Consider the following 12910-nt stretch of genomic DNA (forward strand, 5'->3'; position numbering starts at 1 on the left):
AACCATTCACATTTTGCATGTCCTCTCGAGCGAGGAAAGTTACGCTCGAGCGTGGACCTTATTTTCAAAAATTTTGACTAAGTGTTCCAAGGCATGTTTTGGCATCCTCATTGCATCTTAGGCATTCTTAAGTCTTAATTAAGCCATAGTAATGAGGTTATGGATTAGAAACACACTAAGAAAAGAATGTACTAAGTTCCGAGACTGCAAGTGTGTGTGTTTTAGGCATTGTGATAAGAAAGAATAAGAACCAATGTATTGAAAGCTAAGCTTTAATGGCCACTTGAATGTGTAATGATAAGACATGCTTGTGTTATGTATTTTGTGATTGTAGGTCAAGACTCGAGGATTGATTGACCATTGCTGGAACCACTGTGAGTAACGTTATTGTAAAGATACGTTCATATGAATTACGTTCCAAATGAAATATGATAAGTTTTGATTTTTGAAATGATATCTGTTTTCGTAAACGAATATTCCAAGTTTGAAATCTATTATGGCATCCATAGATAGTCCCAAGTCATATGAAAATGCGGGTCCATGACATACGAGTAATTATGAGATCTCGTTAGCCACTTCATTGTGGTGATATGTGTTTAATCAGTATCCGAAACCGATTACTTTAGTCGGAAGACGTTCTGTGATGTGTTCTATGGGATGTACCATTATTATGTTCTGATATGAAAATGATGATGCTCTGGTCTGTTTTCTGCTTATGATATATTCGGATTTCGTTCACTAACCCCTTTACCTTAATGTTATTCATTGGGCTTTAGCTCATTGTGTGTATATATATGTATAGGTGAGCATTCTGGAGCCTGAGCCTGAAGGTTTTTGTCTGGATCTGTGTTTTGTTGTCAGCCAATCATTGTGCCTCACGTGGAGGTTCCCGAAGTGTCCTGTGTTCTAGTTCTGTTGGTCCTATGTATATGTATGACTTAATTTAATTCTGTTGGCTGGTCTTAAAATACTGTTATGTGTGTGGGTATAATGTATGGTTGACTACCGGTTATTGTATATAAAGTTTTTAAATATTCTGTTTCATATAAGTCAGCACAACTCATTGGACAACTATATTTATGTATTTGCTTCCGCTAGCCCCTTAATCTTGTTAATCTGTTCAGAGGCCTTCGGTAGTCCAAGGATTACTGGCCGGTTACGATGCTAAACCTGTAGGGGCGAGTTTGGGTCGTGACAATACATATTGTAGATATTTTGAAAAAAGATTATAATGTTGGGGGTTACTTTTATATATAAAGAATGATTTGGGCTCAAAATGTAATTATAATAAAATGTGTGAATTTGGAATTTATTAGAATATCTATTTCAAGTGTAGTATTAATTAAAATAATGTTAGGAAAAATAATTTGGTTCGAATGATTTTGCTTTAAATTAAAAGACACATAACCGAATGAAAATGATAAAAATCGAAAATTAGGATTTTAAGCTACTAATCTAAAATTTGAGAGTTAAATAATTAATACTAGAGTGTTAGAAATGATTTCTAAGTTATCGGGATCGATTAGGGTTTCTACAGGTTCATTCGTGATACGTTTTTAGCTCTAGGGTTAATTTTGCCAATAAACATGAAACTAAGAGCTTTTATTATAATAATTCAAAAGTAAGGGTCTTGCTAGGATTTATAAAATTTAGAGGTCTCACAAAATGCTAGATGCCCTTATTGTTAATTTTCAAACCAATAATTTACTTTTTTTTAAAAAAAAAGGTAAAATACAGTGATTAGTTTTGGAGTTTCAAAAAACATATACATAAATTCTACAAATTTGACGTAATTAAATAAATTTATTTTGTAGTATGGTTACAGTGATTAGAACTAATACAGATGGTGTACGAATATATGAATAAATAAGATAAAATATATACTTGAGTGCAAAAGAGATAACAATACCATTTTTTAATTATTGTTGCTAATGAATTATTGATGAAAAGAAAATTAATATTAAATGAATTAAAATTTCAAAAAAAAAATTAATATAATTATGTCAAATTTATAGGGCAATGTATTTTGTTTAAATCTCATGATGAGGTTAGTGTAATTTATATAAAAAAAGTAAATTACAAATACACCCATGAGATTTGTTTAAAATATGAATTATTTTTTGTAATTTTGAGAATTACATCCCATCTCTTAAAGTTTCTAATTTCATAACAAATGGTTCATTTTTAAAAAAAATAAATTATCAAGTTAATTAACATTTTTTAAATATATCATAAATTTATTTCAACTAGTAATTTAGGTGATTTTATTATTATGTAGGACATCAGTTATCAATTTTATTTTTTCAGTTACTTCTATTAAATAAAAAATTTGACAAGAAATATTTATAATATTTCAAATCATAAGAGCCAACTTTAAGAATGTATTTGTAATTCACCCAAAAAAAAGGACAAATTACAAATACACTCCTTTGGGTTTGCATAGAATACAGATTATCCCTTATAGTTTAAAAAATTACAATTATTCCATTGTAAAAAAAAATTATTTGATAGAATTAATTAAAAAAATAAAATTTTTAACTACTCTCCTACACAATGATAAAACTACTTGAATTATTAATTAAAATAAATTTATGAGATCATTATAAACTGTTAATTGATATATGATAATTTATTAATAAAATGTACTATTTATTATGAAATTAAAAATTTTAAGGGGTGAGATATAATTTTCAAAACCACATGGTTAAATCGTATTTTAAGCAAATTTGTAATTTAACAAGGAAAATGATTTTTTCCCCGAATTTTGTCCCCCCTAATCCCCCGAATGCCCAAAATGACGTCATTTTAGGCATTTTTTTTTTTCCCCTTCTTCTTCTTCATGCAGGTGTAGGTCTGAGACAGAAGGAGAGGGAGAGGGAGAGGGAGAGAGAGAGAAAGAGAAAGAGGAAGAGGGAGAGAATTATAATCTATCAAACTATTAATCTTGTTAATCTGTTCAGAGGCCTTCGGTAGTCCAAGGATTACTGGCCGGTTACGATGCTAAACCTGTAGGGGCGAGTTTGGGTCGTGACAATACATATTGTAGATATTTTGAAAAAAAATTATAATGTTGGGGGTTACTTTTATATATAAAGAATGATTTGGGCTCAAAATGTAATTAAAATAAAATGTGTGAATTTGGAATTTATTAGAATATCTATTTCAAGTGTAGTATTAATTAAAATAATGTTAGGAAAAATAATTTGGTTCGAATGATTTTGCTTTAAATTAAAAGACACATAACCGAATGAAAATGATAAAAATCGAAAATTAGGATTTTAAGCTACTAATCTAAAATTTGAGAGTTAAATAATTAATACTAGAGTGTTAGAAATGATTTCTAAGTTATCGGGATCGATTAGGGTTTCTACAGGTTCATTCGTGATACGTTTTTAGCTCTAGGGTTAATTTTGCCAATAAACATGAAACTAAGAGCTTTTATTATAATAATTCAAAAGTAAGGGTCTTGCTAGGATTTATAAAATTTAGAGGTCTCACAAAATGCTAGATGCCCTTATTGTTAATTTTCAAACCAATAATTTACTTTTTTTTTTAAAAAAGGTAAAATACAGTGATTAGTTTTGGAGTTTCAAAAAACATATACATAAATTCTACAAATTTGACGTAATTAAATAAATTTATTTTGTAGTATGGTTACAGTGATTAGAACTAATACAGATGGTGTACGAATATATGAATAAATAAGATAAAATATATACTTGAGTGCAAAAGAGATAACAATACCATTTTTTAATTATTGTTGCTAATGAATTATTGATGAAAAGAAAATTAATATTAAATGAATTAAAATTTCAAAAAAAAAATTAATATAATTATGTCAAATTTATAGGGCAATGTATTTTGTTTAAATCTCAAGATGAGGTTAGTGTAATTTATATAAAAAAAGTAAATTACAAATACACCCATGAGATTTGTTTAAAATATGAATTATCTTTTGTAATTTTGAGAATTACATCCCATCTCTTAAAGTTTCTAATTTCATAACAAATGGTTCATTTTTAAAAAAAAATAAATTATCAAGTTAATTAACATTTTTTAAATATATCATAAATTTATTTCAACTAGTAATTTAGGTGATTTTATTATTATGTAGGACATCAGTTATCAATTTTATTTTTTCAGTTAATTCTATTAAATAAAAAATTTGACAAGAAATATTTATAATATTTCAAATCATAAGAGCCAACTTTAAGAATGTATTTGTAATTCACCCAAAAAAAGGACAAATTACAAATACACTCCTTTGGGTTTGCATAAAATACAGATTATCCCTTATAGTTTAAAAAATTACAATTATTCCATTGTAAAAAAAAAATTATTTGATAGAATTAATTAAAAAAATAAAATTTTTAACTACTCTCCTACACAATGATAAAACTACTTGAATTATTAATTAAAATAAATTTATGAGATCATTATAAACTGTTAATTGATTTGATAATTTATTAATAAAATGTACTATTTATTATGAAATTAAAAATTTTAAGGGGTGAGATATAATTTTCAAAACCACATGGTTAAATCGTATTTTAAGCAAATTTGTAATTTAACAAGGAAAATGATTTTTTCCCCGAATTTTGTCCCCCCTAATCCCCCGAATGCCCAAAATGACGTCATTTTAGGTATTTTTTTTTTTTTTCCCTTCTTCTTCTTCATGCAGGTGTAGGTCTGAGACAGAAGGAGAGGGAGAGGGAGAGGGAGAGGGAGAGGGAAAGGGAGAGAAAGAGAAAGAGGGAGAGGGAGAGGGAGAGAAAAGAGGCCGATCGTCGCAGCACTCCAGTCCAGTCCGATCGGTGGCCGATCGTCGCAGCACTCCAGTCCAGTCCGATCGGCGGCCGATCGTCGCAGCTCGCAGATCGTCGCAGCTCGTCGGCCGATTGCCCCCTCCAGTTCAGTCCTTCTTCTTCTTCTTTTTCTTCTTTCTTCTTCGAATTCGGGGGATTCGGAGGTGGCTTTCGAGCTCCCTAGCACGGCTCATTTTAAAAAAAAAGAAAAAAAGAGTATGGTTTGAGTGGCATATTGGTAATTAAAAGAAAAGGAAAGGGTTAATGTTATTTGAGAATAAAGAATGTAGATAACAATTTGAAACGAGTGGCCGTTTTAAAAACGTCAGTACATCATCGAAGTTCAAACCACCTTCCTCCCATCAATGAAACAACAAACAACAACAACGACAACTACCAGATTCAAATCTCTTCTTCTTCTCACTCCTCACCATCACAACAACAGAGAGAGAAAGAGAAAGTTAAAGAGAGAGAAACACATGACTGGAATGGTAATGTTGTCAAAGACTACTAGTGATGGTGGTGCTAAAGTGGACCAAGAACAACACCACCACCACCAAAACAATCTCTCCATTGCTGCGGTTTTCTTAGCTGCACTGAGAAAATCAATGGTCTATTGCAGAGTAGATCGACAAGAAGAAGGTATCTCGGCCGTTCAACATATGGAAATCGGATGGCCCACGAATGTTCAGCACATTGCTCATGTCACATTCGATCGATTCAATGGGTTTCTGGGTCTTCCTGTTGAGTTCGAAGTCGAGATTCCTTGTAGAGTCCCCAGTGCCAGGTTTTTTATTTTATAGCTTGTTTTGATTTTTGGGTTGTTTTATTTTGAAAATGTTGATCTGGGTTTTTGAAATTTCATGTGATGTTTAGATCTCGTGGGAGGGGAGCTTAGATTTAGCTTATCAAGTTGTTTGTTTCCCGAGAAAATGTTGAAAGAAGGGAATAAGTTAAATGTTTGACTCTTTAATTTTCACTATTTGGGATCTTTACTACACAAAATCTCAAGTATATATATTGTTAGATATTAACACTTGTTTGGTTGATTTTTTTTTAAAAAAATACAAATAATAATAATAATAATAATAAAATATCTGGTTAAGTTGAGGTTTTAGAACTTATTTTTGATAAATTAAAAATTAATTTGACAAAAACAAACATAAAAAGTATATTTTTGAGTTCTCAAAAAAAAAAAAAAAAAAAATTATCCACCCAAAAAAATATTGAGTTTTTTTAAATTTTTTTTATTTTTTCACCAAACTAGTTTTTAAATTTTTCTTAGAAATTAACACTGTTTCGTTGTGTTTTTGTTTTCTGTTTTGATTTTCTGAAAAATACGATTTTTTTTTTTTTTTAGCTTATCAAGTTGTTTGTCTTCGGAGAAAATGTTCAAAGAAGTGAAATAAGTTAAATATTTGAGTCTTAAATTTTCACTAGTTGGGATCTTTACTGCACAAAACCTCAGCTACTCTTACTCCCAGAAATTAAATTCCTTTTTGCGCAAAAAGACAATCATAAACTACAATGGTCCAAATTTCTAGTTTGAAATTTCTTGCGATGTTTAGATATCAGAGAGAGATGCTTAGATTTAGCCTCCGTTTGGGAAGTGAATTAGTTTTTTAGCTTTTTAATTTTTTAATTATTTTAGTCTGGAGTTAAAAAGTCTAGTTTGAAATTTTTTTTTTGACTTTTTTTGTGAAAGAAGAGTGTAATGATTATGGATTAGATTTGATGTTTTATTTTTTATAACTAAAATAACTTATTTTATTTTTTTATGACTATTTTAACCCTTAACCCACCAAAATTAAATTCCCAAACTATGCCAAGTTGTTTGTTTTCCGAGAAAAAAAATAAGTTAAATATTTGAATTCTTAAATTTTCACTATCTGGGATCTTTTCCTAGAAAAAACCTCAACCATGTACGGACACTAACTTAGTTAACACTATGATATGATTGGTTGTGTTTTTGTTTTTATATTCTGCTTTTATTTTCTGAAAACCAAAAGAAAATTTGGCTGTGTTCGGTTCTATTCTTCAAATATATTTCCATCTTTTGTTTTGAGTGTCTTATTTATTTAGAATTTTTAAAAATTAATTTTACACCTAACTTTAAAAACTTTTTTCAAGGAAGAAAAATTTAGGCTAACCGGATATTCGTCCGGTTGACCGGAACAGGTTTTTTTTTTAAACAATTGACACCCGTTATTTTTTATATTCTAAATAGAAAAATTTGGAATTTTTTAAATTTTTTTATGAGTTTTAAATAGAATTTTGAGTTGTGTGTTTGGTTATGAGTTGTAATTTTTTATATCAAATATCATATGTCACATCAAAAATTCCTTATTCAATTCAAAACTCTTTTCAAAACTCGTTCACCAAACGAATTTTCCACACTTCAATCATAATTTCAAAACTCACAAACTCAAAATACAACTCTATTCTCAAATCATATTTAGAGAACTCTACCAAATGCTATCTTTGTTTTGCATTTCATTTTAGTGTTTTTAGAAATTTTTCTCAAAAAAAATTGCCAAACAATTTTTTGTATTTTTCAGAAAATTAAAAAAAAAAAAAAGACCATGAGGTCATGGTTGTCATAATCCCCATCCGGATCATAAAATCTTATGATTCTACAACCTCAATTGGGTCAAACGATTCGAATCATAAATGATGTAGAATAACATAGGATCCCGATTCTACTTCGATCCCAATCCTAATAATTTTTTTTGTTATTATTTATTTCTTATATATATGCGTATATTTATATAAAATTTTTGACTATTAACTCATTTTTCTAACGTCTTCTCTAATTTATGTATTTATATCAAATTTACCAATTTTCTTTAATCTTTTTAAAATGGAAAATTTGGCCATAAACCCCTTTTAGTTTTTTTTTTTTTTTTTTTAAAGGACCAAAAAAAAAATTTAATACTTTCAAAATCCCCTCATAATTATAAAGTCCTATATGAAGGCCAAAATTTGTTATTTGAATATTTTATTTGATCATTATACCCTCTATTTCTTTTACAACACACTCTCTCTCTTCACCAACTCAACGATTGTTCATCATCTCCACCATCTTCATTGTCTACCGGCATTGCTCATTCTCACTGTTGCTTGGCAACCACCATTTGTACCATCAAACCACCTCCATCTCAAATTTGATACCTACGAACTTGTATTTGAGATCAATAACTTTAGATCTGAGATATAAAAAAAACTTAGATTTGATAGAAAAATAAGAAATCGAGATATTGCAATGAAAAATTAAGAGTTTTTTTTATTTGTTTATTCATAGATGTAAAAGTAAAATTCGACTCTGGTTCGTTCATTTATTATGCACTCTAATTTTTTATAACAGTAAAATTTTACTCTGGTTAACTACATGTTGGTCTGCATAATGACAAATTTTTTATTTTGAATCATAGCAAATTTTATACTCTGATTCAGAGTAAAATTTTAATCTTTTTTTTATTTTTTATTACAGAGTAAAATTTTATTCTGAATCAGAGTAAAGTTTACTATGATTCAAAGTAAAATTTTACTCTGAAATAAGCTACGAGGATGGCTTTACAAGAGAGTCAGCTATCATGAACTAGAGTAAAATTTTATTGTTCAAAGAACAGAGTATCATGAGAAGAAAAAAGAGAAATAGGGAGACAAAGTTCGAAAATAGAGGATCACAAGAAGAAGAAGAGAGAGAGAGGGACACATACACAGAGAGAGAGAGCATGAACCATCAGAACCACAAAGAGAGAGAGAGTGAAGTATCTCAGATCTCAAGTTAGCGAACCGTCTGAAACCGTCATTTTTTGGCGATGACGACGGTGAATAATCTTAAATCTGAGGTTGTAGATGTGACGAGTGACGGTGGCGATGAAGACGGTAGAGAAAGAGTTCCATGGTGAGCAGTGGTGGCGTTGGTGGAGACCGGGGATGGCACCAATGGAGAGCAACAGTGATAAGAGCGAGACAGAAAGAAAAGAGATTGAGATGATGAGAGAGAGTGATTGCAATATGATACACATACACACACACACACACATATATATATATATATATATATGAGGGTATTCTATTAAAATAAAGAAGTTTTAAAATATTAAGGTGTTTTAAAAGGATCCATATAATTTTTGTCATTTTGAAGGACAAATTAGATATTGATGGGTCTATCACCAAATTCCTCTTTTAAAATTATATAACAAAGATTATCATTATCAATAATCCATTAGTCCCTCCCAACGATCCTACCTGATATCCCAATTTTAACAACCTTGCATGAGCTACATTAACATGACATCCAAAATTACACACACACACACACATATATATATATATATATTTAAAATATGAGTTTGTAACAAATGCTTGCTTGTGATTCCAATTTTGCAGTGCTAGTGTTTTTGGCGTATCAGCAGAATCGATGCAGTGTTCTTATGATTCAAGAGGCAATAGTGTCCCTACAATCCTCTTACTAATGCAAGAGAGGTTATACTCAAACGGAGGTCTTAAGGTAACTAAAAACAATTTTGCAAAGTGTTTTTGTGGTTCAAATGGGCATTCCAAGCTCTATATAGGTTCATTGTCGGAGTTTTTTTTTTTTTTTTTGCCAAACCAAACCCATGATTTTTTCATACATATTAACCAAGATCAAGTTGTTTTAAACTTATTTTTCAAGCTTACTTTGTTTTAGCTTATAAACATATTTTAAAACACAATTTGAATAAATTTTACAATAAATTAATTGAAGTCGTGTATCCTAAACCACAGCCTTAGTAAAGTTGTGGGTTGAAGTTGTGTATTAGATATATACACAACTTCATAAAGAATAAGTGTACGAATAGAAAAACTGGTAATAGAATTGAACACAGAATGTGTTGATACATTTGTATTTTAATTAGATTTTTAAAAGTGAACAATCCATTCATGTATATTTTTCCGATTTCGTTATCGATTTATGTGTTCGTAGTAGAAGTACTTCATAAAAAATAGTCTGCCTATGGGGTTTATGTTTAAAATAACAATGTTTTAGGAAATAAGTTGTCAAAGGACTAGGCTTCGGTAAAAAAAAAAACTCTCATTATTGGGAAAATTTCAATAAATCGAAGTCCCATAAAATTTTCATTGAAGTCCCATTAATGCATGAATCAGTCCTCTCAACCTAGTGTTGATGGGAATCAATGAAAAGTCGATTTAAAAAACAAAAAAAGGATTGATTTTATATGTTCCCATCATCCTCTGATCTTGAAGGGTTTTCTAACTGTGTTTCTCTGACTTCATTTTTTTTTTTCGGCAGGCGGAAGGAATTTTCCGGATAAACCCAGAGAACAGTCAAGAGGAGAAAGTGAGGAGCCAGTTGAACAGAGGCATTGTGCCAGATGACATTGATGTTCACTGCTTGGCGGGGCTCATCAAAGCCTGGTTCCGAGAGCTTCCTTCGGGTGTGTTAGATGGGCTTTCCCCTGAACAAGTTCTTGAATGTGACGCAGAGGAGGAATCAGTGGAGCTTGTGAAGCGGTTACAACCAACCGAATCAGCATTGCTCAACTGGGCTATTGATCTCATGACTGATGTTGTTGAGCATGAGGAATACAACAAAATGAATGCTAGAAATATCGCCATGGTTTTCGCCCCAAACATGACTCAGGTAAACAAACAAGCCACAAAAAAATTCACACACTAATGCTTCTTTGATTCAAGGGAAAACATTTTTCAATATAATACTTTTTCAAAAAATGTTTCCCGTAGAAACACGCTTTGCTTTGTTTGGTTGTGACCTTAAATGTGTGCTAGTGGTGGTTTTGGGGTGGTGTGTGCTAGTGGGGATGATGGAGGGTGTGGTGGAGGAGGTGGTGGTTGAGAGGTCATACCGGTGGTAGGGTGGTGGTTGAGGGTAGCAATCGTGGTGGAGGAGTGGAGGTGCTGGTGATGTGGTGATGGTAGGATGGTGACGGTAGTAGTGTAATGACATTAGTAAGACATTCATTTGCAAAACACTTTTCACTTTTAAAAAAAATTCCAAAAATAACTTTATTTTCCGTTGACTACAGAAAATAGTTTCATTACTTTCGTTTTCCATTGTACATAATACAAAAAAAATGTTCAAAAAAATAAGTTTTTCGGTTAAACAAATGGAACGTAACTCAACTTGAGAAACCTTATTGCCTTATGCCAAAGTACTTGGTGTTCCTTAAATAATTTAGCACTTCCTGTCAATTTGAAAGCCATCTCCTTGGCTAAATCCATTATGATCATGTTTTTGCTTATGGGTTTTCTTTCCTCTGATCAGATGTCTGATCCATTGACGGCTCTGATGCACGCGGTTCAAGTGATGAACTTGCTGAAGACTTTGATAACGAAAACGCTAAGAGAGCGTGAAGACGCTGCAACAGGAGGAAACTCACCGATGTTATCTGGTTCGTCTGATCACCAAACTGATGGGGAAATCGATAGCCAGCAAGAAATGGATACGAGCTGCGAATTAAGAGGGCCAATGTCCGAATATGATGAGCACGATGATGCCCAATACAGCAACAGCAGCAGCAGCGGAGATGAGAATGATATCGAGTCATTGAGTGAGATAGAAGAATGTTTCTTGAGACAATTGGATGAGAAAGGTTGTGCCAAAAACCGTTCCCTGGAAGAAGAGTCAATTGGAGATTCACAAAGACAGCACGTGAGTCCCAAAAGTGGTTCTAGCTCTACATCTCATATTGAGTCTGGTATTTCATTGTCGTCTGATAGCAAATTTGGCAGTTCTGGTTCGAGCACGAGCAATGGGGAAGACTCCGGTTCAATTCTGATTGCTGTTGAAGTGAAGGATGATTTGAACACCAAGGATGTTGAGATGGTAGATTTTTCAATGCCCTTGATTGATGTCGTGTAATGGTGTTCTAGTGTGGATGTCCATGTTATGCTGATTTGGGTAAGCACCTCGTTTGCGGATTTTGGGGGTTTTCTTCTAATAGCAATTGTTGTTTTTGTAAATTGAAAGTGCTTTGAGTGTTGCCAATTTGTCATTGTTAATCAGGGGAAGGGGATGGGGATGGGGATGGGGATGGGGATGGGAGTGGTTTGCTTTGTGGTTTGATCGTGAGTCATTTTTCAGCTCAAGGCCTAGTTTATTATGCTTGTTGTCTGTGATTCACTTGGAAAGGATACCTAACTTTGACATTGTAGATTGGAATGAATGTGTTTGTTCTCTTTCTCTTTCTCTCAAATCCAAATTAAAGATTTGCTACTTTGGCCATTTTAGATAATGATTTGTGTTTGGTATGTAAAACCCCATTTGCAAAAGGTTGAGGATAGTACTGATGACCATTTGGCTCTAAGCTATTTTTTATTTGCCTCTCTTCCTGGACTGTCATACTCATGAGAAAGAAAGGGATATACAAGAAAGATATTAATTGAATAAGCCCAGGAATACATAAATTCTGTCATAAAAAAATCTAGATGCATAGAAAAAACTAAACATAGAATGCACAAATGTGAGACAACATGTTTGCAATTATAGATGTGAATAATTTTTGTCTCACATCTGTGTATTTTTTATTTCGTCTTCTCTGTATATATAACACAATTAGGTTATGTTTGTTTGGGTGGACATGAGCTTGGGATTGGACTAATAGTCCAATAAAATTATTAATCCGATGTTTGGTTAAACAATTAAAGTAGGAATTAATTATTTTAAGCTTGACTATTAGTTAAGATCGGATACATAATCCAACGGATTCGTAGTCCTAGGACTATTAGTCATGGGAATGTTAATCCAGTCCGCCCAAACAAACATGGCCTTAGTTTGTTATAGAATCAAATGGATGGATAAGATTTTTTTAGGAGTAAGCCTCACTAATAAATTTTAAAAAATCATATTCATTTATATATATTATGCGTTTCATTTTGTGTTTAGTTTCTGTGTTGATAGTCAAATTGTTTACAATTTACTGTTTTGTTCCCTTATAAATATGAATATTTTTGGTAACAACAAAAACAAAAAATAGAAAATTATATTTGAGACACAAACTTGCTTTCCAAGATGAATGAGTCAATCTATATCATTTGTAGAGCAGTATTGCTACGACTAAAAACTCAGACAAAAAAAA

At 31.5% G+C, this 12910-nt stretch overlaps 1 protein-coding gene across 1 annotated transcript; it reads left to right on the plus strand.

The window, feature by feature from the left end:
* Positions 1-5100: 5100 nt before the first annotated feature.
* LOC114256650 (rho GTPase-activating protein 2) lies at positions 5101-12048 on the plus strand. The gene is made up of 4 exons (XM_028196307.2): positions 5101-5592; positions 9201-9321; positions 10105-10455; positions 11098-12048. Exons 1-4 carry the CDS (start codon positions 5171-5173, stop codon positions 11692-11694), a joined length of 1491 nt encoding a protein of 496 aa, XP_028052108.2. The 5' UTR covers positions 5101-5170; the 3' UTR covers positions 11695-12048.
* Positions 12049-12910: the final 862 nt, after the last annotated feature.

This window comes from Camellia sinensis, chromosome 12 (assembly GCF_055761805.1).
Source record: "Camellia sinensis isolate YWXY chromosome 12, ASM5576180v1, whole genome shotgun sequence".
Classification (NCBI taxonomy): Eukaryota; Viridiplantae; Streptophyta; class Magnoliopsida; order Ericales; family Theaceae; genus Camellia; species Camellia sinensis.

What these genes read in the sequence shown, in the direction of transcription:
- LOC114256650 (XM_028196307.2), top strand. Translation starts at nt 5,171, where the DNA reads ATGAAACAACAAACAACAACAACGACAACTACCAGATTCAAATCTCTT. An exon ending in TGTAGAGTCCCCAGTGCCAG is followed by an intron (nt 5,593 to 9,200) that starts GTTTTTTATTTT and finishes CCAATTTTGCAG; the next exon opens with TGCTAGTGTTTTTGGCGTAT. An exon ending in TCGCCCCAAACATGACTCAG is followed by an intron (nt 10,456 to 11,097) that starts GTAAACAAACAA and finishes TCCTCTGATCAG; the next exon opens with ATGTCTGATCCATTGACGGC.